Here is a 27,378-nt window from a genome sequence, read left to right as displayed (position 1 = left end):
AGGCAAACACTGTCAAAACTGCAAAAAATAAAGTATGTGTGCAATTAAGATGTTCTAATGTCGTGTAATTCTTTGTTAAATAAACAACATGGTGCCCGTTACGAGCAACGTCCTTTTGTATAACAGCTTTTATCAGATTTCTGTGTTTTAAGTGTTTGAAATTACTGCGAACACCGAACATGTCTTTTCATTTCTTTCATTCACATCTCGCTCAAGTAAACCAAACATCGCGATATCATCCTGTGTGTGTGAAGCTCGCAGTGATAGCTTCAAGCTACACAGTGCGACACACGGGTAAGACAGTTTATTTTTTGTGTGCATAGTTATTAATTTTGTGTGTTAGTAGATAGATTAACATACCAGTGTTACACAGTCGTATGTGAAAATTGTAATTGAATATTAGTCCTTACGACGTTGGTGTTAGCATTAGTGCGTACGACAAAGCTAACCAAATGAAGTTAGCCTCTACTGTTTCGTATGACGTTTTAAACAGGATTATTTCTTAATATGGATTTTATATTAAAAGTTGGCTATGTGTAATTCATTTATTACTGATTATGACAATTTTTACACTTTGTATGAGTTTGCAAAATTGGGAGTAATATTAACGAGTTAGCACTTGTTAGCTGCAGTCACAGTGCAGGTCTTTCTTAGACCTTATTATTTAAAATCTGTGATTTAAATCTGCACACACCTGAGTCTTCATACAACTACTAAATAGTGTTTCCCTGTCTATATAATCATGCTTGAGCGGTGTTAGGTATGCTTCAAGTCAGGTTGAGTTTTGTCTCCTCACACACTTTCTAGTCTTTCTCGTTGTCCTCAAACTTTTATATTCAGCTGATTAATCACATTTCTCTTTGACTGTGTCCTACGGTTCTCAGAGTGGTTCTTTATTCAGTGAGGAAGTTTCAAACACTCTGTCCAGATCAGTTCATTGTCTCCCTCCTTGTCTGAGGTGAATTGTGAGAATCCAGGGCTTTTTCTATGTCCTTTCCTGTTCTTCTTTAAGTTCCTTCATGCCCCTGTAGTCGCAGCTCACCTTTCCTCAGTTTACTGTTACGGAGTCCCTACTGCACATCATGCTGTGGATCAGTGCCTCTCCACTGTCTTCTTTTGACTTGGTAGAGACAGTGTTTGAAGAGTGTCTCTGCCTCATTGTGTTTCAACAGAAATAAGACGTTCTCCAGAGAGGAGTGCTTCACCTGCACTTTCACAGAGTGTATTCTGTGCAAAGACTTGATCAGACATTTACTTCCCTCCAACCCTTAAAGAACAAAACCTTTTTTTCTGCCTGCTTCGATCTTTATCTTGACTCGCCTGCACTGAATCATTTTAAAACCAGAGAGCAGATCCACTTTGTGACAACGTCATGTCTCAGAAGTCACAGTCGGACGGAGGTCAGAAACACTTTGCCGTGGGCCGGGGGCTCCTGGCCGCTGCAGAGACCTTGAACTTCAGTATGAACGAACAGAGATCCAGCCGGCAGATGGGGGGCATGTCCTCGGGTGTGGGTGGTGGTGGCATGGAGGGCAATGACAGCGGGTCCCAGATGTCCCGGCTTGGCAGCAGCAACCATCTTGGCAGCACCATGAAGCTGTTTGCCAGTTTAGGGCTGTCGCCCTCTGACCTGGACGCTCTCGCTGAAATCCCTGAAGAGGACATCAGCGTTGAGACGCTGCCGCACATCCTCAGGCAGCTCAAGAGCCGCAAAGGACAGGCAGGGGAGCGGAGGGGGGTGTCTTCCATGTCCTCTGAGGCTGCTTATCAAGGAGGAAGAGACAGCTGGGATGACGTGCCCATGGGGAGGATGGGGGGTTCTTCTCTGGGTCAGGGTTCAGCGCGGGCCCAGTCCTGTGCAGACTTTGGGTTCAGTTCTCTTCAGGACAACAACTCCAGCCGGGCCTACAGCCTAAACTACAGCAGCAACAACAACAGTGGTGGTGGTGGAGGAGGTGGGAGCAGGGAGAGGCTGTACTCTGATCTTACCCACCGTGACTCCATTTCCTACAGCAGCCTTGGCATGGGCCTGTCCTCCTCAGACTCCATCTTTATGTCAAGGAGAATCGGCCCCCCGCCAAACAGAAAAGTCCAAGACTTCTTGGGAGTCATGCCCCCCGTATTCCCACACGTGTGCTCTCTTTGTGACTTTGACGTTCGTTCCATCATGGTGAGTAGCATCCAGCCTCCTTCCTCTCTTCTCCTTCTTCTTCTCGGATTAATACAAACAGGGCCAGACACCTGAGCTCAGGTCATTGTCCACTTCAGTCAGCAGCAGATGGTAATCATCCCTCACGTTTCCAATGACCGAAGGCTCAGTCTGCATTCTGTAATCTCCTCGTTTTAATCAACTGACAGCGTGTGTCTTGATTTTCTTACCCGAGAAGCTCTGCAGTAGTAAACAGCCAGATTCAGCCGCTGCAGTCTTCATCAAACATCTTAAGGCAGTAGACTAGCCTGTAACCGTGTTCTTGTCTCTCCCTGTTCTCCTTCATGTTGGCTTCCTACAGCTAGGTAATGTTCACAATCTTTACCAAAGCTATTACACTGGAATCATCAGTCACTGTAGAATTAAACTTTTATAGTGAAAATTGACATTTCACGTTTTCTCCCTCACACGAGTAAGGATCAGTACGGTCCAGTCTGACACGCCCTGGACCGACCCGCCATCCCGTTAGATGATGTCATCACTTAAAGTTTCTTTTAAACTTCTTCCCCTCGTGCAAACTTTAGAGACGTTGTTAAAGGTCAAAACAAAAAAGTTGTTACTGGCAAATGTTTTTATTTTTTGAAATGGAAAAAAAAACAAAAAAAACAACGTATCAAACCAAAATAGATATATCCTTTATATGGATATCAAAGTGTGGTTATATCTGGTTCTGTTTCAGGACCCTGTATCAGCTGACACTCACTATTTAATGATTGAATGACTCCTATCTGGTTCAGGATCTAAACTCAGTCTCTAAATCTGGATGTTTTAAAAACATGTACCTTAAACCCATCCATTGACCTAAAATATTAGTGGCTGGTATTTGCTTATTATCATATTGATGATCTCACCCATAACACTGCGTGGGATTAGAAGTCATATTTCAGATAGTTAAGGTTAAACAGTATATATTTAGCATGTTACTTGTTGTAGTGTTGGACAGTAAACTCTTTACAGAGAAGACAGAAAGCTCAGTGCTTTGGTTGACCACTCTCCAGCTTTAGGTGGAATAGAGGCGGTTTGTGATGTAACTCTGTTTGAACGTATAGGAGTGGAACCAACACAACGATGGACTTCGACACGCTGAAAACAGACGGCTGCTGCTCAACATGTGAGTCCCCCAAATGCACAACGATCAGGTGACTGTTTAACGGACGTTTGGAGACGTAATGATGGTCAATGTTGTTTCTTTCAGGTATCCAGAGTGGGACCCTGGTATGTCGTCAGGCAGAGGGTAAGACTCGCTCACTGACATGACCTCGTCTGTTGTTGCAGACCGTGTGATATCTGATTGATCTTGGGTCTTTGTTACAGAGGGGGTCTTCTGGATACCCCCAACCTGTCGACAGGACTGCTGGGACCTGCCCCCATGTCTTCAGCTCAGACAGCAGGAGGGATGTCCTCCAGCTGGGGTAAGACACAAACATGATATTATTGTTTCTGTGCAGGGAATGAAGTGATCCGACTCCTCTGCCGGTCATACAGAACAGTGGTGTTAACGTTGAGTGTGTTGTTTGTGTGTGTCAGGAGGAGGTGGAGGTCCTGGTCTGTCAGGAAAGAACCAACCGGTACAAAATAAGGTCAGTTTGTACTTTTGTCATTAACATGATTAACTGATCTTATGAAACAAAGGGTATTGGAAGTTTGGGGGGGCATCTCTTTTAAATTACAGATAATGAAAGTAATCCATGCACTTCAGTTAAGTCTGTTTTCATTGATCTGGTTTCATGTAAAGATTTAAAATAAGTCATTTTAGGGCCGTGACCTTTGAGTCAACAGCAGAGGAGACCTCGAAACTCTGCATGTCTTTTTAATCTGTTATACACGCAAAGCAGCAGGAGAGACGCCATGACAGGACGTACACTTCAAACTGAAACTGCTGACAAAAAGAAACCGTGCTAGGTTTAAGCCTTGGAGCTAACGCATGTGACTTATTGGTGAAAGGAGAGGTCCTTTTTGTAGTCATCAATGAATACATAAAAAAAAAATAAAAAATGAATGAGCATCAATAGAAAAACAAAGTGAAAATGAGGCTCTGAGGTGAAGCTAGTTTAGAGTTGGTATTGATCACCTGGACTTTAGAGAACAATATGTGGTCACAAAAAAGAGCTTTAATCAGAATGAGAAGCTGTGATTGAGCTGCTGTGTTTACACTCACACATATTTAACTGCAGTTTAACTTTACTATCCATGCACAGATATTAAACATATATTAATTAGCCATTTCACTAATGTGCACAATAAACTGCTATATTCACAAAAAGAGGAACAAAGTACTTTTTGGTGAGAACATGTCGTAAAATATGAAGACAGCTTTAAAACTTGAAGGTGAAGTCACTTGTTAATGACATTTCTCACCTGTAAACTGTTTTTAAACGCTCACTATAAAAGCAACTTAAAATCAGAGTCAGATTCTTTTCGTGCTCACGACTTGTTTCATGAAGGTGATTCTGATACAAAATACACAAACTGAAACACAGACACACTGATGCTCTTCCAGTTCTGTAAGCTGGCGCGTTATGGGTCACTGGTACACCGTGGGTGTGTCCAAAGGTCTTCGCTCTGCTGCGTCTCCTGCTGAAGCACATGCTAAGTCAAACACGCGTGTCATAATGCTGTAAGTGAAGATGGATGTGTTCTGCCGTCAGCTGAGGAGCAGGGTGGTGGTGGTGAAGTACGACAGGAAGCCGCTCAGCACCAAGACTCTGTTCGCCTTCACTGAGCCCTTTGGCATCCTGAGGGAGCACCTGGTGCTGAAGAATAAGGTGAGCCTGATGACGTTCATTAAAACGTTGACGCTCATTAATACCAAGTGTTTTAGAGCGATACAATCTCAGGTATTGAAATGACAGATCGTATCAAAAACTACAGAAGCTTTTTAATGATCAGTTTGATAACACAGGCGGGTTCTTCTTGTTCTGTGCTCTCTACCTTTTTGTTCATCAGTCACAGCATCTCATTAAAGTCAACATAACTCTTCATTGTACCTGTGTGTCTCCATCAGGCCTTCTTTGAGATGAACAGTCACGAGGAGGCTCTGGACATGGTCAACTACTACGAGCAGCATCCAGCGTCTCTGTACGGCAAACCGTTAATCTTCTACCTGTCCAAGAGGCTGCTGGTCATCGAGGTAACAGCGCTCCTCTTCACTCGCTCATGAAAATGAAGATGACACGTTTAAACACACAGTATCAAACCTCACGATCCTTCACTTCAGCGTTTCCTGTTTTTTTGACCCCCAGAAAGACGAACGGGCAGCAGACAGGCCGTCAGAGCGACCGATCAGAGAGGTCAAAGGTTACGGCAGCCAAGTGGTTTTCTTCTCCAACCTGCCCAGAGAGGAGGAGAAGAAGATGGAGCTGCTGACCGTCGCTGCACGTTTCGGCACCGTGGAGAAACACCTGTTCTTAACCGACCAGGTAAACTGTGGATTTTAGACTCATCAGAGATGTGATCCATCTGGGAAAAATAACCCAAGAGACTTAAATGATTGAAGTCTGTGTTTCCTACGAATATACTGCTCGAGCTTCCCAGGTGTATCTGCAGCCGCCTTCAGATACTTATCTGTTTCTGGATTTGTATTTATTTCTTGACTGCATAAAGTCACGATCAGAGATCAGTTAGCACGCAGACGCTCCTCCCTCCCTCTCTGCCTCTTGAGTTTGGGTTGCGAGAAGCATTTGTATATTCTGCAGGTGATCAAAGAGAGAGAAAGAACTGTCCAATGTTACTTTGATGCAAAGATTGAGAATCAAGTCGCATGTTTACAAACCTTTCTAAAGCGGTTGTTTTCATTCTTTTGTTCAACTGGATGTTGCCGATATTATTCTGATCAATCAAAAGAATCGAAAATTAAACTTTACAAACAATACAAGTGTGACCACTCTATTAGTTCAATCAAGACACCAGTAAAACTTAAATAAGGTCTCTTCTTTTAGAATTTAATCACATGCTGAATTCTATTATATTTGATCATATTATCATTCTTACATTGCAATAACCAAAATGCATGAAACTCTAGTGATGTTATCCGTATTAACTGTACATTACCTGTATGTGTAAAGCTTTAGATATTCCTGCAGGGGGGCATGAAACGCGTGCATTGACACAAAGGATCATCATTGATGTTACTATCAGTCCGTCTAAACACATTCCTGATCCATGCGACGTGTCTCTGCGTTTGTGTGAGCAGGCGTTTGTCCAGCTCGGGACTCCCGAGGATGCAGAGATGCTGGTCAAATATTACAGCCTGAACCCGCTCAACATCAAAGGACGACCCATCCGTCTCAACATCTGCACCAAATACAAGACACTCAAGTGAGTACAACACGCCCACACCTGTGGTGACCTGTACAGCTTTACCTGAGGACAAAAGGTCTGTTTGTGTGTGTGGATTGTTTTTAATCCGCTTTAATCAACTTCCTGCCCACCCACCATTCCGCTGAACATGAAGGTAGACCAACGATCTACTCTAACTCTGAGTTTTGTTTCTGTCAGTGTGAATAAGAGACAGGGAGGCGCTACAGGAGACAGTCGAGGCCAGAGGAACAGCAGAGGAAACACCAACTCCTCCTTCTCTGCTCCCGGAGCCAGAAACTTCTCGGGAAACTCCCTCAGGACCTTCTCCTCCTCATCCAAGTCGTCGTCCAGCTGGAGGAGCAGAGAAGAGAGGAAGAAGGAGGAGGAGGAGGAGGAGGAGAACAAAGGGAAGCCTGCTGCAGAGGAGGAGGAGGACGAGGAAGAAGAGGTGTCAGGAGTGATGGAAGGGGAGGAGGAAGGCGGGGAAGTGGGAGAGGAGCAGTTAACGGATGGAGACGCAGAGGGGGAGGAGCCAGAGAGAGCAGAGTCTGTGGAGAAACCAGTGGAGAAGTCCGAGGAGGCCAAACAGGTGAATACAACTGAAATGTTTCAGCAAAAAAACTCTGAGGAGGGAAATTTTTTCCACATATCAGGTTAATAATTTCACGACAACACCTTAGAGTTTAAATGTTTAAACATTCTGTTGTTTCAATGTGTTGATCAAAAACTGTCCTGACATCACTGATCTAAGTCATCAGCTTGTAAATGTCCCACCCTGACAGCTATCACCTGAAGAGTTTTCAACGTTTTACTGTCCACGCAGCTTCCTGGTGCTGTCACTTGTGAGAAGCCTGGAGATGCGGAGCGGGCTGAAGGAGAGGTAGAGCAGGGGGCGGAGCCTGAGACGCAAACGAAAGCAGCAGGAACGGAAGAACAGGAGAACAAAGAAGAACAGAGCACGGAGCCAGGAGAGAGTTCAGAGATGATGGAGGGATCAGCAGAAGAGGTTCGCTTTAATCAAACACTTTTTCACTTGTACAGGGTCAACACCTCCTCGGCTCTCTTTTGGATTATTTCAACAGTTCTAACCGATGAGCAGTACTGGGCAACTTTAGGAACAACACTGTTTGATCCCATCATGGGTTCATCGTCAACATCTGTGTTTTGTTTTGGTTCAGGATCAGGACTTTCCGGAGAACATGGAGGACTTTGTGACGCTGGACGAGCTGGCGGAGGACGATGAAGACTTTCACGGACAGTCCGACAACATCGGTATGTGGTTTTATACCTAAACTATAAATGACACTCACAGATATAAATGTTCGTGTTCTTTTTAGTCAACTTCCAAATTCTGTGTATAGCAGCTAGTTGTAAACTTCCTTTCTGATGATGTAATCAGTCTGAAATTTAAGATGAATGTTTTAAAAGGAGGCTGCGGAAAACTAACAATAATTCTGTTTGTTTGTGTCTTGACTGCAGACAACACGAGGAGAGGGGTACGTATTCATGTGTGACTTTCTGACATGCTACACAGCAGCAGAGAAAACAGTTCAGGCATAACAAATGCAGAGTTTTTTTTCTTTTTTTTCAGGGCATGAGGGTGGTCAACATCGTCGGCTTCAGGCGAGGTTATAACTTCCTGGAAGAGCTGCTCGGACTCGCTGAACCTTTTGGGAAGCCGGTCAAACACCTGGTGCTGGACCTGAAACCTGAGGTACACCTGGCCTCAAACAATTCAAACTGAAGTCATCAGAGCAGGGAAATACTGATTTGTGAAGGTCAGAGGTAAAGCCGGGTCGTTTATAAATACTGATCAGCAGTAATAGAGGAAACATTCGAGACAGTCCTCTTTCTCTTTATCTGACGATCAAACTCTGTGATCGACTTTTTGGTAATATGTCGAAGTGTCAAATCCTGTTTCTAAAAATCTAAATGTGTTTCCAGGCGTATCTTCAGTTTGAGACGGAAGAAGAAGCTCGCGCCATGTGTAAGTTTTATAACGGTAACGTGGCGGCGTCTGTGTGCGGCCGGCCGGTGAGGATCAACCACTCCATGACCTACCCGACCATCCAGGTAAACACCGCTACTCTCAAACTGTGTCAGCAAACAATGCTCTGTGGACGGGAACACTGATTTATATTTGAAGTCAAAGACCGCTCTCCTGTTTTTAATGTCGGCTGCTTCATTTGGTTTTGTTTTCAAACTCTGACGTCGTTCAGTATTTGCTGTCCTGTCTGCAATGTCCTCCTTGATGGATCAAAGATTGTTATTCTGAGTTCTTCCCTTAAGAGAACTTCTTTGTTCATGTTTTTGACCCCAAACGGCTTTTACATCACTCTCTACATTCACTCCACACTACGCGGATAAAAACAGGAATTCTACCTCACAGAGCCCTGAAGATGCTAGTTTATCTCTGTGCCGGATGATTCACGTCTCTGTGTTATTGTGTTGTAGAGCAGATGGGACGACCAATCAGACACATAAATTAGATGTATGAACCCCAGAAAGGGTGTAATATGGAACCTTTAAGATGTTTAAATAGGGCTCATTAAAATACTTCAATAAATCCCAACTCTAAAATTAACACAAAAATCCCCCCTTTAAAAAATGAAGAACCTCTGCCTTGACATCGGCTTCCTCTGTGGTGTTGGTTCAGTAAGATGTAATGAATCCTTCAAACAAAATAGATAAAAGACTGCATCGAGTTTTTACCTGATCCTGGTTTGAAGTCTGAGGAACGGTTTAGTTTGGGATTGTCTTTTCCTCGTCGAGAGGTTATTGATTGAAAGAGAGTGACATCCTTTTCATCTCGCATGTTCAGTTATTGAATATGCTGATATTTATTCAAGTAAAGCTATCCTCTATTTTAAACAAAGCTCTGATTAAATGCCTTTCCTTTCTGTTGTTCAGTGTGGCTCCAGTAAGGTGGTTTACATCGGTCAGATCCCCAGCAGCAAATACTCAGACGAGTCCATCCTCAACCTCGCCAAGCCGTACGGAAAAATCAAGAAGTATTTCCTGAACCAGATCAAGAAGGAGGTACAGAAGCAGCACTGAGTAGAGTCTTTAGAGCGGCTGGAGTTCAGATTAACGATGGACGGTCTGATGTTTGTTCTGTCCTCAGTGCTTCATCGAGATGGAGGAGGTGGAGGACGCAGAGAAAATGGCTGAAGATTGCAAAACAAACCCGCTGAAGTTCAACGGGAAACGTTTGACGGTCTACGTCAGCAGGAAGTACAGACATCTTAAATACGGGTCAGTGTCTTAAAAGCTTGCAGTTCTACGTGCTTTACATGGGAGCAGAAAAGTGAAATGTTAAGACTAATGCATACCAATATGAAGTCAACGAAATAAAATATGAATTAAAAAATGAGAGACGGGCACCAGTGGATCTTGCAAACATGTTTAAACTTGACCATGTTTCATCAATTTTTAGGCATAATTTCATGAGCGCAGAGAAGAGAGAAAACAGCAGCCCGTCTCCAAAATCGTCCAAACAGTCAGAGGAACCTCCAGCGAAGAAAGTGAAGGAGGAGACGAAAGCAGAGGAGGAGAAAGTGGCCGAGGAGGAGAAGAGTGTGGAGGAGCAGGCAGAGGAAAGGAAAGAGGAGGAGGAGACGCAAGGGGCGGGTGTCACTGAAAACACCGAGGGAAAGTCAGCGGAGACGATTCCAGATGTTTCTGACCAGAACCAGAAGAACGGTCAGGATGTGAGTCACAGAGATGGATCATCTCAACACACCGACACACAATGAAAACACAGCTGCACAGGAGGGAACACGTTAGTCCAGATATATAAAGTGTCCATATTTAAGTCCGTTAAAGTCTGTGTGTTTGTCTCTACTGTGATTTCTTCCTCCTATAAAGGATTTAGATATTTGTGTCAAGGTGTAAGAAGCATGAAGTCGTGGAAGCACTTTCAAATGATAGAATGATAAAATATGGACGCATAAACCCTCATTTAGTTTCTTAAATGTTCTATACTCTAAACTACAATCTTTGTTCATGTCATGATAAACACTATCAAAGCTTTAGAAAACATTTTGAGCCAGAGAGCGAGCGCTGTCTGAACTGTTCCAGACATTATTTAAGTATTCTTCCTCTGTAAAGCTGTCAAATCAACTTGGTGAGACTGCTTCTGCAAACTTTAACAACAAATTAATTGAAGAAAGATTCATTCTTCAGTCCAGTTCACTCCATGTTATATTCTCCTGAACGAAGTGGAGCTCAGACTGAAGAGCTTCATGAACTCATGAATCAGGAAGTGATCCAGGGCTGTGTTCCTCTGCCCCGCAGGAGGAGATATCCACCAATCAGAACACAGACACTGAGGCTCCCCTGCAGAGCACGGCGTCTCTGCTGCCTCAGCTCACATTGGTGTGTTTGCATATTAAAACGTACAAGTATTGGACTGTAAACTGTTGATCTGCTGGTGACGGGAAGTAAAGGTCGTCCTGAGAGGAAAATGAACCTCATTACATCAATCATCCAACAGTTGACATATTTCACTCTGAACATCGACATCTGTTCTCTGCTGCAGCAGGTGAAGCAGGAGGGAGATGCAGAGACTTCATCAACCAATCAGAACGGACAGGCCGAGGCTGCCCCGCCCCCTCAAACCAAACCCAGTGTGGCTTCTCTGCCGCTGCCCCCCCACGACCCCAACACGCCGATAGGTGAGAAAACGGAGCCAAAGTATTATTGGCTTTGTGCTCTATAATTGGAGTCATTTGTAATTAACACTTACATGAACGTCGCCAGAAATAAAGTCTAAGTTCAGACGGTTCCCTTTGGCTCACTCAGGCTGCAAACATCTGAAAACAACTGAATACTGATTCTTTAACAGACTGTGTTTTCTTGTGTAGGTGTTGAACATGTGAAGATGGGTTATTACTGTCGCGTCTGCTTCCTGTTTTACTCCAACGAAGACATGGCCAAAAAGACCCACTGCAGCAGCCAATCACACTACGACAAGCTGCAGGTGAGACCCAGCTCCGCCCACACTGTAAATGTATGCTGACCCAAACTCAGTGCGGGTTTAAGTCCACTGTGACATGAAGTGTTTGTTTTCCTGCAGAACAAAAACTTTAATAGAATTCTTTAAAAAATGCTTTTAAAATCTGTTGCAGAAATATCTGGAGAAGGAACAGACCAAAGCAGAGAAGAAGAAGGTGAAGACAGCTTGAAAGAAACACTAGAAGTGATCATTTCATTTAAATATCTTTTTATCTGTTTGAGTTTAGATCGAATGCTGCTGTGACGTTTCTGTTCCATTTGTAAAGTTTAAGAACAAACTGTTCAACTTGTGCTTTTGATTTTTACAAAATAAACCAGTTCTTTCAAAATTTGTTGGGAATTATTAAAAACTGTTTATTTACAGTTTTTAAACAAAAAATACATTCATTCCTTAAATAAAATACTGAATCTTCCCCAGAACAATACAATCAAAGCAACAGGTCACACCTGACACAAGTATTCCACTCGAGGTTCAGGTAAATAGAAAAAATGAAATGAGTTCAGTCACATTAAGTTGATTCAGCTTGCCACGGATCTTTCCCCGTCTTTTCCTGAGGAAGAAACAGGTTTGAGATCAGAAGCCGAGAAGAAGAAGCAGCAGAGTAAATCATTTCCTATCTCTGTGACGTACCTGATACTTCCTGTAGTGCTCCAGGCTGCTGCAGTGCTGCTGTTTGGCTTCATCCTCGTCGACGTAGATCACCTCACACAAATTACAGAAATAACCGACGACCGGCCGCACAAACTGTGTGCCTGAAACACAACACAGAGAGGAGACAGTGAAGGCATCGCCACTGCATAGTGTGCTCTTGTGAGGGTGGAAAAAGAACAAAGCCAAAGTTCAAAATAAATGATCAGGTGGAGGTCTGATCAGGAACACTGAATTCATTTTCATTCATCTAAACGTTATCTTCAGAAGGTTGGCATTCAAACATTCAAAGAGAATCATTTAGCGATTATATGACTGGCTTTATGATAAATTCATGTCATTAAGTTCAGAGCTGCTCTACAGATTCATGTACTGCATTACTCTGCATTTCAATTGTAGTCAACCTGAGCATTTACATTTTTAAGGTACTTTTGTTCGTCCAAACAGAGTGTTGACTCTCCTCAGGTCATGTGCTGGGGGACAAGAGATCGATCACAGGTGTAACATTGACTCCATTAGATAGTTTTCTCTGGTGATATATGGGGAGTTTTTCTTACCGACGGGTTTGGTGGGTTTCTGTTGCCCGACAGCGCCCCCTGTAGGTTCAGACTGTGATTCCATGTTGATCTCCGAGTCCTTCACACCATCAGCATCAGGTTTCTAAAAAACAAACAAAGATCAGTGAGCTGACAAAAAGACAAACACTAAAGTGTTCGTTTCTTTTATCTCCTCCTCGTCTCAGTCGTGTCGTGCAAACAAAGTTTTCTTCCAAAGTAACGTGCGGTGTGCTGTGTGTGCGTGAAACCTTAAACTTTCATCTCTCTTAAATAAATCATTGATTATTGATCATGAAGGTCTGGACTTTGCTAAAAAATAAGCAAGCGTTTTTAATTTCAACAATTCCAGTGAAAATTCGACAAAGACCTGTTTTGAAACATTTCGACATCGGGTCATTTTAAGTCCTGCACTTTTGTCTAGAATCAGACGTTCTAACAAACAATTTGACAACCTGTCCAGATCCATGACCTGTGTTGGAACACTGACTTGTACCTGTTCAGATTTTGGTTTCGTAGTACTTCCAGGTGAGCTGGGTGGATGTGGACTCCCTGATTCCTTTGGTCCTGGTTCAGACGTCTCCTGGATCTGCAGCTTTCCTCCCTCTTGAGCTTCAGCAGATTCTGACTCGCCCTCCAATTCATTCTTCTTGCCTTTCTTCCCAGGCACCGAGTCTTTCTCTCGAGCTCCCTTTCTCTTCATGCTCTTGTTCTGACTCGTTTCCACTGGAGGCTGAATGGAGCCTGAATCAGTGGATTTCTTCTGTTTGGACTCTGCAGTCCTTTTCGAGCGTCTTTCTGACCGGTTTTCTTCCATCTTTGAATCCTTCTCTGAACTCTTGTTTTCTGGACTCGGCTTGTCTGAGGACGTCTCCACAGAATTTTTGGGCTGACACTCTTTTTCTGATGACTTCCTTTTCGATGCAGACTCCTTTTCTTCATTCTCTTTTTGTGATGGCTCTTTCTCTGGGGTCTTCCTGGAGCTCTTTTCGGCCGTGTTTTCAGAATCTTGTTCTTGAGTCTTTATTTCAGACTCATTGGCCTCCAGAGAAGACTTCTTCTCAGTTTTTGATGCAGACTCCATTTCTTCATTCTCTTTTTGTGTTGGCTCGTTCTCTGGGGTCTTCCTGGAGCTCTTTCCGGGCGTGTTTTCAGAATCTTGTTTTATAGAATCGTTTTCAGACCTGTCCGCCTCTGAAGAAGACTTTTTATCAAAAATTGTCAACTCTTTTTCTGTCGCCTTTTTCTCAGTCGACTTGTTTTCTGGATTCTGTTTTTCTGAAGACTTCTTTGTCGATGTTCTGGTCTTCCTTTCTTCACTCTGTCCAGATGAGGACACTTTCTCTGGAGTCTTCTTGGTGGACTGTTTCCTCCCCTCAGACTTCCTGCTGGACTCCTCCCTGTCTGAAGTTTTTTTGAGTCTATCGCTCCTCCTGCTGCTCTGACTCGCGCTATTGCTCCTTTTCTCCTCTTCCAGCAATTTCTCCACCGGCCACCTGCAGAGGCAGAGAGAAAGCGTGAGTAATCTGCCCTGTAAACAGAGTGAGGCTGAACGATTTATACTGCAGCAAAGATAAAGAAAATGCAGATTCTTTTTAAGTACATCAATGAACATTTAAATCAAAATGTTGTAGTTATTTTAACTTGAATTCCTTCACTGATTTCCTGAGACTATTGCACTCTGCTTTAGTGACATTAACATGAGATATCGTTGAGCCATAGAACAGAGAGGAGAGGCTGACCCCTTTTTGAGTCTGGTGTATTTGCTGGAGATCAGGGGGCGGATTTTCCAGCCCTTCACAAAGACCGGCTGGTTTGTCAGACCTTCGAGGACTCTCTGAGCCTCTGTGTGCGACGACATCTCAATGAAACCCTGAAACACACAAACAGTCAACATGAAGAACTACAAACTACAGAAAAAAAAAAACATGGATCAGGGTGGAGAGGTTGACGGGTGCAGAGAATCAAAGGACAGTTTCACTGAATGCTTGGAAGTTTTCAGCAGGTACAGCGTAGAGCTAAGGTGAGTTCAGATGAAAAGGGATACTCATGTGGGCGTGTTCAAAGATGTCGGCTTCATAAACACCATCATTGGAGCTGGAGTTTGTGGTGAGTGTCACTTTAACTGTAAATAATAATTTACACAAAGGCTTCACTCTGGGTTACCTCATGCCAAAATCATGTCTCTTTCATACACCAGCATGACCAGTATACCGGTATATTGGTCAGGAAGCAGTATGTTTTAAATCAGGGGTGCCTAACCAGTCGAGTAGACCGCGGACTGATTCTCAGTCGATGATACCTTGGTGGACTACACAAGTTCATCTCTGACCTGTTTTTAATTTTGCTACGTGCCAAGAGAGCAAGACTGGGGGAGAGAGTGTGAAGACGTGAAAGCAAAACCAGGGTGGGCACCCTGAGACGCACCAACATACAGTACATGTCAAGGCTGCCCGAACACGAAAAAAGGCTACGGGCTACGGCTCACTATGTGGACGGCAGACTGGCAACTGTAATGTATGACTTTATTTCCACAGGAGGAAATGTGAGCACATAGATGCTCATAATGATGAGATCAAAACAAAACAACAATGGGTATAACATAAGATCTAAGTATAAACATCAACAGAAATATAAGACGAATAAGGAAAATGTTTTTTTACCCCGTTGCGTCCGGGGATCCTGAGAAAGTACACGGCTGTCCCGTAGTCTTTCACCAGTCGAATGAAGTCTCCGTCAGAGAGGGAGTCCAGCGGAATATTTTTCAAATAAAGAACTCGGCTGTTAGAAGACTGGAAACATACAAATATAAGAAATGAATAAAACATGTCTTTGAAACTGAACAGACGCTGTTTGATTAAAAAAAATAATATTTCTCCTTACTTCGGATTTATGTTGAACTTCTTCATCTGTAACAAACAAAACAAGGTTCAGATCTCTCACACACACACACACAAACACGAGTCAAGACGAGGTGTGTGAATACGTTTTAAAGCTGGATTATTCAGTTTAATGACAACTAAAGCCTTGAACTAAGACCACACTGGGACTCTCCAGTCATTCTGGACGTACCTGGATCATCACACTCGTCTTCTTCCAGTTCATCCAGGGTGATGCAGCTGTCGAGGTCGACGGGGAAATCTGACTCTGTCTGCACACAAACACACAGAGGAGAGACAGATCAGACCGTCTGTGAGCTGTGCTTGGGAACGCATCACTCGAGGAGACGTCATTGTCAACAACATTGTTCACATCTGTGTGAGTGAAGGTAAAGCTGAACTCATGAAACAGGAGTATTATCATGACATCCTTTATTGAAGCAGAAGTTAGAAGCAGTTCAAGACACACCAATACGATACAAACACCAAGAACACAAAGAGCGCCTCTCACAATCCGACTCCTTTAAAGAGCATGAAGGAAAGCTGTCAGGGAGAAGAAACAGCCAGCACAACACTTCAAGGAAGAAGTTGGAGTGAAATGAACATTTATAAAATACATGTTTGGTGTCTCCACCTCATCTTCCTCCAGTTCCGTCGCCTCCTCAGCCTCTTTGGTGGGATCGGTTTCCTCCGCCTGCTTCACAGGTTCCTCCTCCTCCATTTCTTCTTCCTTTAAACTATTCAGCTCCTCCTCTTCCTCCATGCGTTTCTCCTCCTGCTGATCCGCCTCTTCCTTCTTCTTCTCTTGATCGTCTGCCTCTCCCTCCTTCTCCTCCTTATCTTTAAAAACAAAGATCACACGTTTCTTTAAAACCTGTCTACTTGTTGTTTTGTGTCTTTTCTTCTACAGAGACAGTTTGGATTGGATTTCTTACCTTCTACAGGCGACTCTGTTCTCTCAGCAGGACGTTCGTCTTTCTCAGCTGTTCCCTCCGCCTCTTCATCTTTCTGATGAGCTCTCTCTTCTTCTTCCTCCTCCTCCTCATCAGCTTCATCCAAAGTTTCCATCTCCTCGTCCTGTAGATTCTCTCCATCCTCTCCAATCACTGCCATCCCCTCGATGTCGCTCTCGTCTGCAGACGACCTGCACGCCACACGGACACACTGTGAACAGGCTCTTCTACTTTCTGTTGCTGCTTTGAATGTGTGTGGATACATAATGTTGTGTAATGTTAAGTTGTAGCGTCAGAACATCACAGACTTACTGTGCTTCCTCTTCCTTTTGGGGTTTATCTGCAGTTTCAGGATTAGAGTCTTTGAAAGGATCAGAGCTGGACTGTGCGGTGACTGTCGAGAGAAGAAGTGGATTCTATTATACTGTTCATGATATACAAACAGAAAAACATCAACTTCAATGTTAAATAATAGTTATGCTGTACGGATACAGATGTACCAGCATCTTTTCGTTTATTATGACTTCTGTCATATTTACTTCAGAATCCTGAACCTGAGCATGTGATTTGTAATTTTCTGCTCCGATCGACAAAAGAACCGAAAGTCAAAAAAACTTGATGTTTAGTTTTATGATTTAAATCATCAACTGATCATCTTGACTCATTCTGCCAGCTTGATGATTGATTGACAACCGATAATTCTCTGACGCCGCAGGTCTCTCAGCTTCTGGTTTCTTACCGCACGCCTCTTGTTCTTCTTCTTTGACTGACTTCTCTCTGAGCTCAGGCTCAGACCTGGAACTCCTCTCTCTGCTGCATTCTTCTTTGGACTCACACTTCTTCTCACGTACGTCCTTCTCTTTGGATTTAGACCTGGTCCTAGTCCTCCTGTCTCCTCTAGATTTATCTCTGGACCTGGACCGTGTTCTGGAGGTTTTCTCTTTAGTGTCCTTTTCTTTGGACTTAGACCTGCTTCTGGTTCCTTCCTGTTTCTCTTTATCAGACTTTTCTCTGGACCTGGTCCTGTTTCTGGTCCGGCTTATATCTCGATCTCTGCTGCTCCTTTTTATCTTGCTCTCCTCTCTCTCTCTGCTCAAACTCCTCGTGCTCGAGGTTTCCTCTTCGTACCTCTTGGCTGATGGAACCCTCCTGTAGGAGGAGACAGATCATGGAGGCACAAACAGTGAATCAGTCATGTAGTACCCAGCATATATTGATTTATCCTCCATCAGGTGTGACACACTCACATGAGGCTCCTGTATTCTCCAGAGAAGGACACTTTGATGAGGTCATCGTTGATCCTCAGAGAGTTGGAGGAATAATAATTGACCAACTTCTGAGCTTCGCTCGTATCTTTCATCTCTATGAATGCCTGAAACAGACAAGCAGCCGCGTTATTGAGGGATACTAAAAAAATGTTACTGTAGTCACGGCAACGAGTAAACAACATAGATCATGAGCCTCACTTTGCAGTTTTCAGAAGATTCAGATTTTTCACCACAGTTTGTAATCTGGGATTTGTTCTTAGCTCAGATCAACATCAACTAACACTCCGGAGTACTTGTACGCACATTATGGGTTATCGGTTTTATTATTGGATTGGAGAGATTTATGATTTACAGGATGTCAACTTGTATTTTAATAATGCAGTGTGTAGACACGAGGTATTTCACTGATAGATCTGTCACCCGTAGTTACAACTTTTATACTTCACCTCTCGTGTCCGTCCTTTCCTGAGTGACATCGTCTATCAAATGTTTAAAGTTCAGATTTTAGATCCACCACTGACCCGATATAACCAACTATAAATGAGTCTGCAGCTCCATTTCATAACTACTAACATTTTTCTGACATGCAGGATTAGTGTGCATCTTCTTTATAAAAAACAAACATTTATTCTCTGATCCCCAATTTCTCTTCACTCCTCTTTTCAATCCTGTGTGACATCGGTGTGCATATGGCTGCAGTCTCATGCCCTTATATGGACAGCAAAGGGGCGTTTCCCCTGAGCTAATTAGAAACGACAGACATGAGCTCCCAGTCAAGAGGCATCGTTTAAGAAACAGGTGCAATTCATTTGGCCACTTAAGAACAGCTTCAAGAATCTGATAGAGACTCTTAGAGACCTTCTGAAGAACAAAACTAAAAGATTTACTTCTTAGAAATCTTTAAACTGAAGCTCTTGTTTGATATATTTTAGACTCTTTATAACGACCAGGCCTAGTAGATGTCTGCAGCCTGCAGCAGTGAAAGACACCGACATGTTCGCAGTGCAATCCAGTGGGTTAAATAGTCCAAATTAAAAGGAGGTCAATGAAAAGTTCTCATCTTTTTGTCCCTAATAAACTCATAATGACATTAACAAAAAGGTCTAATCTCTGTAGGGATCCGTTCTTTTCAGTCGTCAGACACAAACTAACTTGACCAGTTGAGTTCGTCTTACCTTGGAGGGCAGGAACAGTGTGTAAAGCGGAGAGCCAAAGCGTTTAATGATGCTAATCAGGTCTGACTGACCGTCCTCTCCCGTTGGAGGCGGAGTGAAACTCACTACCTGAGAACTCTGTGAGGAGACACAACACATAACATAATAGATCTGAACTCTCAGTTCTCTCCAGCAGAGGGCAGCATACAGATTTAGGACACATCGATCTCTGCAGGCTAAAAGCTGAGAAGCTTTCGCTTGTCCGGTGTTGATATGATGCTAAAGCTCACAATGATGTCGCTCACTTTACAAAACGCTAGCTGAGTAAAAGAAAATCTTCTGAGTTACCAAAGTCTGAAGAGCGATTCCAGCTAACTTCTATGACGTGTTCGTTTTAGAGCTCCCTGTGGACAGGAGCGGTACGCCTGCTGTGAGACTGAATTTAGCGTGTGCGAGACTCTTTGAGTACTATGTTTTAATCACAGCTGTTTGCAGGATGCATAGCGATGAGCTAATGAAACTATCTGTGTAGGAATAATAATAAACTGACAACACTGACAGATACATACATTAACATTACTAATTAAGGGAAAGCTTGTCATCAAGGCTAACATGAACTTCAAATTAAGTCAGTACAGACACGTTACATACCTGTCTAAGAAGAAAACACTGGATCGGTTTCCAGTCCCTTCAAATCCTGAAACTGTCTTCCTTTGATGAGTGACTGAAATGTGCGCATTTTTTTAGGAAACTATCCTCCTACTGTACAAACGTTACACACTTTGAACCTGTAACTGAAAATGGTCTGAACGCAGTGACAGGCCTCCAGAATAATTATAGAGAAAAAAAATCACCTAAAAATAAGCCATGAAGGTCTTAAATGTGTCTGGAATAAATAACTAAATGAAATCTAGCAGACTGATCCCTGTGCAAACTGCAAACAGACTGCTCTTAATGTTTATAATGTCCTCTTTGCTTTGCGTTTAACCAATCACACTTTACACAGTTAGCCATATAAATGTAGAATCTGTAGACGAGGATCAAGACTGTTGGACAGTAAGAACAGTGATCCTAATGACTAATGAAAACACCAGGTGTAAAATATCTGAACCAATCAGTGAAGGCGACTGAAGACACATACACATAGAATACTAGTGACGAGTATCACAAACAGCCAGACTGGATTTGTATCTGTCAGTGTCGGATCTCTACGGTGAAAGAGTAGATCAAGTAGACACCAGGTTGTGGGTTAAAAAACAGATATTATCCCCATGAAATATGTCACCAAACACCAAATCAAACATGGAAGAATTCATTTAAGGCAGCTGTGAGGATCTTGCAGTTTGTGTGGATTTCGTGCGCTCCCTGTTGAAACATGATGACGTATAAAGTCCCATTTAGAGCTCAGTTTATCTGGATTTAGTATCTGTATCAGGTTGATCCAGATTTACTTGGATCAACTTGGAAAACTGGATCAACCTGATGATGAAAGGAGGATTTACACATTTGAATCATTTTGACAAAGTTAAACCTTCAGAAAAACTGTGCTCAGTTTTGGTCATTATTTTGTCTTTACCGTTGTCTGCTGTCTACACTCAGGCCGGGAACCACAGAGTTAAGGTACAATACGTAATATGTAGCCCAAGATAAGGATATCACAATACAGTCACTCTGCAATGACTGATTTAATGTATGACCTATTGCAAGATCACCTAATTAACGGAAGAATGTAAAATGCCCCTTAAAATGGTAAAGTGCTCTTTTTTTCTTCTTTTACTTTAACTTCAGCTATGTCTCCTTCAGACTACCCTCATCCATGTCATCAGCACCACCTTGAGGGATTACGAAGTATTGACGCAGTGAGCCAAACAGCCGGGGAAAACTGTAAAAGCGCCGCTTTTTTATTCAGGACAATTATAGACTATAGATTGCCGTACTTTGTCCCACACAATAAGTCCTCCAGTTAATCACGGAGGACTTATTGTTGTGAGATTAGCCGATGTGTTTCTTGCAGGTAGCATGGACAAACTAATAGAAGCTTCTTCAGTCAGTCATGTCGCTGTGTGGATGTTAAACAGGATGTGAACACGGAAAAGAACATGTGCAGACAGAAGTGACAAAAAGCTGCTGATTGGATGAACATCTACCTGGAGGAAGTTGAAGGTGTGTGAGATTGAGAACTCAATCTCCTGTCCGTTCACAGTCGGAGGATAGTTTCCGTGGAACTTGACCATGTCCTTCGCCTGATCCATGGAGCCCAGCTCCACAAACGCCTGCACGGTTCAAAACACAAACATTTCAACAACACAATCTACAAGAGTGACATCAGCGTTGTAAATCCAAAGGTGTTCAGAGCGACACATGAGCTTCTTAAGATAGTTCATGTTTTTACTGTAATGATTTAGATCATTTCTGAATCATTGAGACCAAGTTCTGTATTTGAAGGATTAACAGAAGGGAACTTTACCAAAACATCTTTTTAACCAAAAGAGAGAGCGCACAGTCTAACTGTACAGATGTTTGCAAACACTGCCAATGTATTTTTAGAACTATACAGTGTGCAGAAGTGATTCGATTTCTTGGGGTCACGTTTTGACTCAGAATCGATTTTCAATTTAAAAGGATTCTGGATTGATTGATCCATGGATTCAAGGTCCGTTTATGAATTAGTACACACTTCAGGGTCTACTCCAGTCATCTGTGAGACTGGTGAAATTTCTTGTTGCTCTATTTGCCATTTTACTGAGTAATAGTATAGTTATAGTTATATAGAGCTATATTAATCAAATTTAAGACTCACTAAAGATGGAAACATAAGGATCTTGACAATTCTTCCAAACGGTTCCGCCAGTTTCCTCAGGTACTTCTCATCCACAGAATGAGCCGGAAACTTCACACACACCACTTTACTTTTGGCTGAAGTCTGACAGGAAACAAACAACACGTTTTGTATGTCAGAGTTTAAAGAGGACAGACAAGAACAGCGGAGCTTTCATCTCGGATTTCTTTACCTTTTTCTGACTTGTTTTATGTGCCGTGGATGAATCTGTTAGAAAAACAAGAGAAGTTAGTGGAGCCACAAGCCGGACCATTAAATGTTGATCTCCAATATGATGATAGAAAAAATATAAAGATTCTTTACTGGAGTTGCGACTTGATGACGTCTGGGGCTTGTCTCCAGGTTTTCTGTCATCCTGCCACCTCTCTGATTGGTTGTCGGCCCTTAGATGCCAGGACAGATTAGTTTAAAGATGCTGATCTGCTGTGAATCTCATTTAACCGCATAAGAGTGTCTCATAGGTAGAAAGCTTTATAAGCTCCACAGTGTATCGTTTAATGTGTGTGTGGTTGTAATAATGTGTTGCACTGACCTGCGCGCTGTCTCCAAACGACAGTCCCAGTTGGGAAACCTGCAGAAGAAATAGGACAGATTTCAGAAAACCAAAACAGATGATCGTAACAGATGATCAGCAAACTCATTGATCCAGAAAGTAAAGGGACATTTGAGGCCTGATCTGAACAGTTAGCTCTCAGCAAAAATACACAAATCATAATCACAAATGTCTCTGTGATGTGTTCGGTACAACATCTCATGAGTCCATTTATCAAACACTGTGTGAACGTCATCCTACGATGCTTCCTCTGACCACATCAGGAAGCAAACCTGTTACTATGAGTCGTGAACATGAAACTCTTCCATGTACGCCTGAGTCACGGCTGCTCAAACATTTAGATAACTTCTCCCTAAAGAAGCCCACAGATACATCGGTAAAAAGGTAGTCACTGGGAGATCATCCACTGTTTTGTGGGCGACTGTGTGTTGACGCCTTGAGTTCAGCAGTTTCGCTGTACATGTTCTTGTTTTGTATAATGAAATGCTGCATTGGGCATGTCCTGCTGGAAGGACATCCTGAGGTCGACCCAGAAGATACCAGCGGGGTTATTTATCTCATCTGGCCGTGCGACGCCTCAGGACCCTAACAGGAGCAGCACACAAACGTAGCTGGGGAAAGGCATGTCTTTACTAACTTGACAAACAACTTCAGCTTTATTTGTCCTAGAAGGATGACTGGTTTTACAGCAGGCAGTGAAATGACAGAAAAAGACAAAGGTAAGACGCTCTGACAGCAGCTTTGAAGAAACACAAACAGGTCACTGATAGTTATCACTAGTAATAACCCAATTATTCTGTACAAATCGACCAAAGCCACACAGCCAAGGTGACTGGAATAATTGCATCAGTGATCTCTTAAACATAAACAACATATCCAACAACTCTCTCCCCACCTGACTTGAATAAAGGAGGGAAACGAGTGTTTGTTTCTCTCTCTGTCACATCTAAAACCTTCCAGGAACTAATCTGGCACATTTAGTTTATGTTCATTAAATGTGCACTGTCCCTTTTTAAATAAATAAATAAACCTTGGAGATTTTTTTTTTTTGCTCTTTTTGCCAACAATATTTTTCATACAATCCCAAACAGAACCTAAATTGTTGTGCCCAAAATCTCTCTTGAACTTTTCTTTAGAACAAAACTTTGCTCCGTCTATTTTTAGATTTCACTTTCTTTCAGCTTTTCCACTCGTGCTTTTGTCCTCTCTAAATGCACAACCTTTCCTCTTGAACAACAGGAGGAGCCCCAAGTGGATGTATAAAAGCTGTGACAAACATTTGGGGACATTTCTAAGGCATTTCGGGAAAGTGACGGGGGGAAAACTGCAACCCTGACCTGACTCTAGATTATGTGAACAGAACAATTGGATAGAATATTTAGTGTGCAGGTCTCAGGGTTTATAGACGCTCTTTGAGGATCTGACAAATAGACCAATAAACTGGAAACATGAAGCTAATTCAATTCATTAAGGACTTATGATACAGAGAAAGTGATACAACAAAATGTATTCAACAAACTCTTGAACCACATTCAACTCAGGACAGAAAATATTGGATTTCTGCATCTTAAGCAAAAATCAACTGGTTTAACTCAGTTTCCATTGTGTTGTCATTCTATTTTTTTTATTTAACCTTAATTTAAGGAGGAAGAGAAAATCACAGAGATTAAACAATCTCTTTTTCAAGAGGGTCCTGGAGAAAACAAGCAGCAGAACATAGAAATACATCAAATAGATCACAAATAAATCCTTGGGCAATTGAAATGAACAAATAACAGTTTGTGATTTCACTGTGCTCAATGGTGTTCAGGGTAAGTGTAGTCTTACCTCTGTAGCAGATTGAGCTGTCCGTCAGCATGATGAGGCCCATTTATATGCTTCAACCACACCTACAAACCAAAACCAACAGTAAATCAAGCTGTTACACCAACAGTTTCTGACTCAACGCAGCAGGAGCAGCAACAACCCCATCACCCCTCTGCAGCAGGACATCTGATACTCTAAAAACACCTCCCACCATCAACCCACCAATAAGACTCAAAAACAAGGGACAGGTTTCCTGAGGACACACTAGTTACCTTCTCTGACATCACAGTGATAGAACACAGAGAGCATGAGTATGGGTACGCTGGCGGGGTTGCTCCGTGGAAGTCCAGAGCTAGTTTGGAGGGCATTGGGGCGGCTGGCTGGCTGCTGCTCTTGGTGGAAGAGGTCTCGGACCCACCGTCTAACCAGAGAGGATTTAGATGGCTATCTTCAAGCAAAGGAGACGGCCTGTAGTCAGCTGGTCCTGGCTGAGAGAGTGGACGACTTGTTCTGTCTCTACCAACAGAGCTGAAAGACGGTCGTTCCTGTGGGAAAACTTGAACATCTCTTCCAGTCTTACCAAAGTCAGGAGGTCCTAGTCTGTTGTGGAAGACTTGACTGGAAGTTGGAATAGAGTCTCTATCTGTCCTCCCAAACTGCACAGGTGCTGGTCTGTGGTGGTAGTCCTGAGTGGAGACCTGGCGTCCATCCCTGCCTGGCTTCATGAATTCAGGGGTTCTTGATTGGCTGTTGTAGTCGTCGTCGTGAGAAGAAACTGGACTGGCATCTCTGTAATTCTTACCATAGTCAGGGGGAGCTGGTCTGTGGTGGAAGTCCACCAAGTAACTGGAGGACGAAGATGGTGAGGATGTTGTTTTTTCTGCTCTCACAGAACTGAAGGTGATGGGGTTCCCCCAGCGGTCAAGCTCAGGCAGAAGAGGACTAGGTCTAGTTTGGTCCACCTGATACTGGAGCGGCTGGCTGGGGGGGCGGTCCCAGTCACTGGTGGGAGGGTTTATAGTTGGTCGACGGCTGGAGCTGGGGAGATAAGATGAAGAGGAGGAGGGAGATGGAGCGTTGTGAGCATACTGTTTGACAGGTCCTCTCTTTCCCTTGATCTGCTGGAGGACATGGGGCAGGGACTCAACAGTCAGCCGGTCTTCAGGCATTTCGGCCAGCAGAGCCAGGTCGCCTGGCTCCAGACCACAGCTGTTCAGGATGTTGACAGCGCCGTCCTCTGACCACTGAGCGACTCTGGAGGAAGATGATGAGTAGGAGTAGGACTCCTGAGGCGCCTGGTAAAACTGATGGTCTGGAGAGGAGTGACGGCGGTCTGAAGAGCTGTAAGGTCCAGGATCAGATCGAAGGCTGGAGTCAGGCTGTGGCCGTCTGTATGGGTAGTTGTGAGACATGGTGGAGGAGAAACGCTCAGAGCGTTTTCTGCAGACAGAAGGTGTCAGGGAAGACAGTATATGTAAATCAGGGTGAGGATGTTTCATCTTGAGAGAAAGTAATTCAGCTGAGATGATAAAAAAAATAAAAAAATGAGCTGATTAACAAAACGGGATACAAGGTGATCTTTGTGACATCTTATCAATGTTTGATACAACAATCCAAAGCACCCTCTCACAGACCCTATACCATGCAGATCATAAAATGCTACTGGATATTTCTTTGTTTCTTGGTTGGACAATATTTTATTCCTTGTAGTTATTGTCCAGGACAGACTCCATAGTTACCGTCTTCTCAGCATGTAGCAGAACATCACAGCTGATAGGACACTGGTCCTCGATGGAATTGGTCGAAAATTGAGAATAGCAAATCAGCAAACATGTAATGTGAGAGCATGGTTTTAAATATGAAGAATACCCAACAAAATAAATAGCAGAAAATGAACATTTGTTTTTAAATAACAGTCCTGTTAATTACAATTTTAAAACATTGACTTACCGAGAAAATACTCCACACTAAATATTTCCAGAATCAGTACAGTTTTAGCATAAACATAAATTTTCACTCAAACAAAGCCAGCAATGTATGACGTCTAAATGAGTGGACAGACGATAGGGCTGGCCAATAAATCAAACCACAACAAAAAGCAGTCAAATGTTTAAACTGCAGAACAACTGTTTGCAAGAAATGCAATCTATTCATTTGCTACTGTTTCGGAGAAGTTTATTTCTACTGTAAAACAAAAATGTGTCCTTTTCATTTGTAGCAACAACAAATAACCACAAGATAGTTCTTTAGATATACACTTTTTCCTTAGGAAAAAGAGCCCAGCTTTAGAGACAATATCAGTGAACCATAAGAGCATTTACGAAATAATAGAATAATAATCGCAATCGAGGTAAAATGTTCAATTAATCATGCTGTTGATTTTAAAGTCATATCGCCCAGCCCTAAAGACATTCATCAGATTTTTCTCTAAATCGAATATCGAGATGCAATATGCATAAAACCGCTAGGAGCAGTGTAGAGTTGTATGGCGATCCAGCGGTAATCAGTGTTTTTGCTTTCCCATGTAAATGAACGATCACTACTTCGGTGTTTTACCCGGTCTGATCTGATCCTCCTAGTGCTCCCACTGGAGGAATCCTCTAGTAACAAACAGAAAGCGCGTAAACGTAAACACGACGCTAGGTACAATAGCAAGTTTATTTGAGAGCAAGATGAGACTATAACCATGGCAACACGAAATCAAAAAGAATAGCCGTGGAAACACTAAATCACACAGACGTTAACCACTGTTTACCTGAAACATTTCACTGTAAGGCCAAAAAGCATCTGGCTCATATGCTGCTTTTTCTTTAAAAAAAACGTCAGCAGTACGTGTGGTGTTTATGATAGAAGATAAATAAAAGACAGCAGTCACATCACGGCTTCTGTGTAAACTCATTAATGTCTGAAAAACACGTTAGCAACATTAGCTTACGGCTCATCAACGGTTAGCTGAGAGCTAACGACTAACAGAAAGCTGCGTCCAGCATCAGGCTTACCTTTATATTATTCACAGAACTGAAATAGGATAGTTACACGGGCACTTAGCAGCGGAAGGGGGTAAAAGGTACGCCACTAAAGACGTTTAATGGCGAAATAAAATTTAAAAAAAGTATTCCTAGTCATGTCTAGTTAATGGTTCTTCGTCATCTTCTTCATCGACTTTATATTGAATGGTAAACAAATATGGCGCTATACT

The 27,378-nt window shown here is 42.8% G+C and overlaps 2 protein-coding genes across 5 annotated transcripts; one reads left to right on the top strand and one right to left on the bottom strand.

Annotated features, from left to right (window-relative positions):
* Positions 1 to 188: 188 nt before the first annotated feature.
* Positions 189 to 11,853, top strand: matr3l1.2 (matrin 3-like 1.2). Of its 4 annotated transcripts, none has more exons than XM_079353033.1 (23): positions 189 to 294; positions 1,173 to 2,170; positions 3,259 to 3,320; positions 3,405 to 3,443; positions 3,524 to 3,621; positions 3,737 to 3,789; positions 4,858 to 4,974; positions 5,214 to 5,339; positions 5,452 to 5,628; positions 6,402 to 6,526; positions 6,707 to 7,097; positions 7,332 to 7,514; positions 7,687 to 7,780; positions 7,988 to 8,004; positions 8,100 to 8,222; positions 8,453 to 8,581; positions 9,419 to 9,547; positions 9,633 to 9,763; positions 9,945 to 10,218; positions 10,805 to 10,885; positions 11,052 to 11,184; positions 11,374 to 11,489; positions 11,638 to 11,853. In XM_079353033.1, exons 2-23 carry the CDS (start codon positions 1,373 to 1,375, stop codon positions 11,692 to 11,694), a joined length of 3,453 nt encoding a protein of 1,150 aa, XP_079209159.1. In that variant the 5' UTR covers positions 189 to 294; positions 1,173 to 1,372; the 3' UTR covers positions 11,695 to 11,853. The 4 variants fall into 4 exon arrangements, with proteins under 4 accessions (XP_079209159.1, XP_079209158.1, XP_079209161.1 ...); XM_079353032.1 differs by having other exon boundaries at positions 11,049 to 11,184; XM_079353035.1 differs by lacking the exon at positions 10,805 to 10,885.
* On the bottom strand, positions 11,854 to 27,378 carry LOC306829848 (uncharacterized protein). The gene is made up of 22 exons (XM_079353031.1): positions 27,179 to 27,378; positions 24,452 to 25,619; positions 24,201 to 24,262; positions 22,353 to 22,391; positions 22,124 to 22,203; positions 21,993 to 22,027; positions 21,782 to 21,904; positions 21,129 to 21,254; positions 19,003 to 19,119; positions 17,807 to 17,931; positions 17,299 to 17,708; positions 16,872 to 16,953; positions 16,542 to 16,750; positions 16,241 to 16,446; positions 15,800 to 15,878; positions 15,611 to 15,636; positions 15,391 to 15,519; positions 14,470 to 14,600; positions 13,224 to 14,223; positions 12,731 to 12,833; positions 12,156 to 12,277; positions 11,854 to 12,075 (listed from the first exon to the last, which is right to left on the bottom strand). The coding sequence occupies exons 2-22, from the start codon at positions 25,589 to 25,591 to the stop codon at positions 12,034 to 12,036; spliced, it is 4,386 nt and encodes a 1,461-aa protein (XP_079209157.1). The 5' UTR covers positions 25,592 to 25,619; positions 27,179 to 27,378; the 3' UTR covers positions 11,854 to 12,033.

The sequence above is a fragment of the Symphodus melops genome (assembly GCF_947650265.1).
Source record: "Symphodus melops genome assembly, chromosome: 9".
In the NCBI taxonomy this organism is placed as follows: Eukaryota; Metazoa; Chordata; class Actinopteri; order Labriformes; family Labridae; genus Symphodus; species Symphodus melops.
The sequence above is the reverse complement of the archived record's forward strand: the minus strand, read 5'-3'. Positions and strand labels throughout refer to the sequence as shown.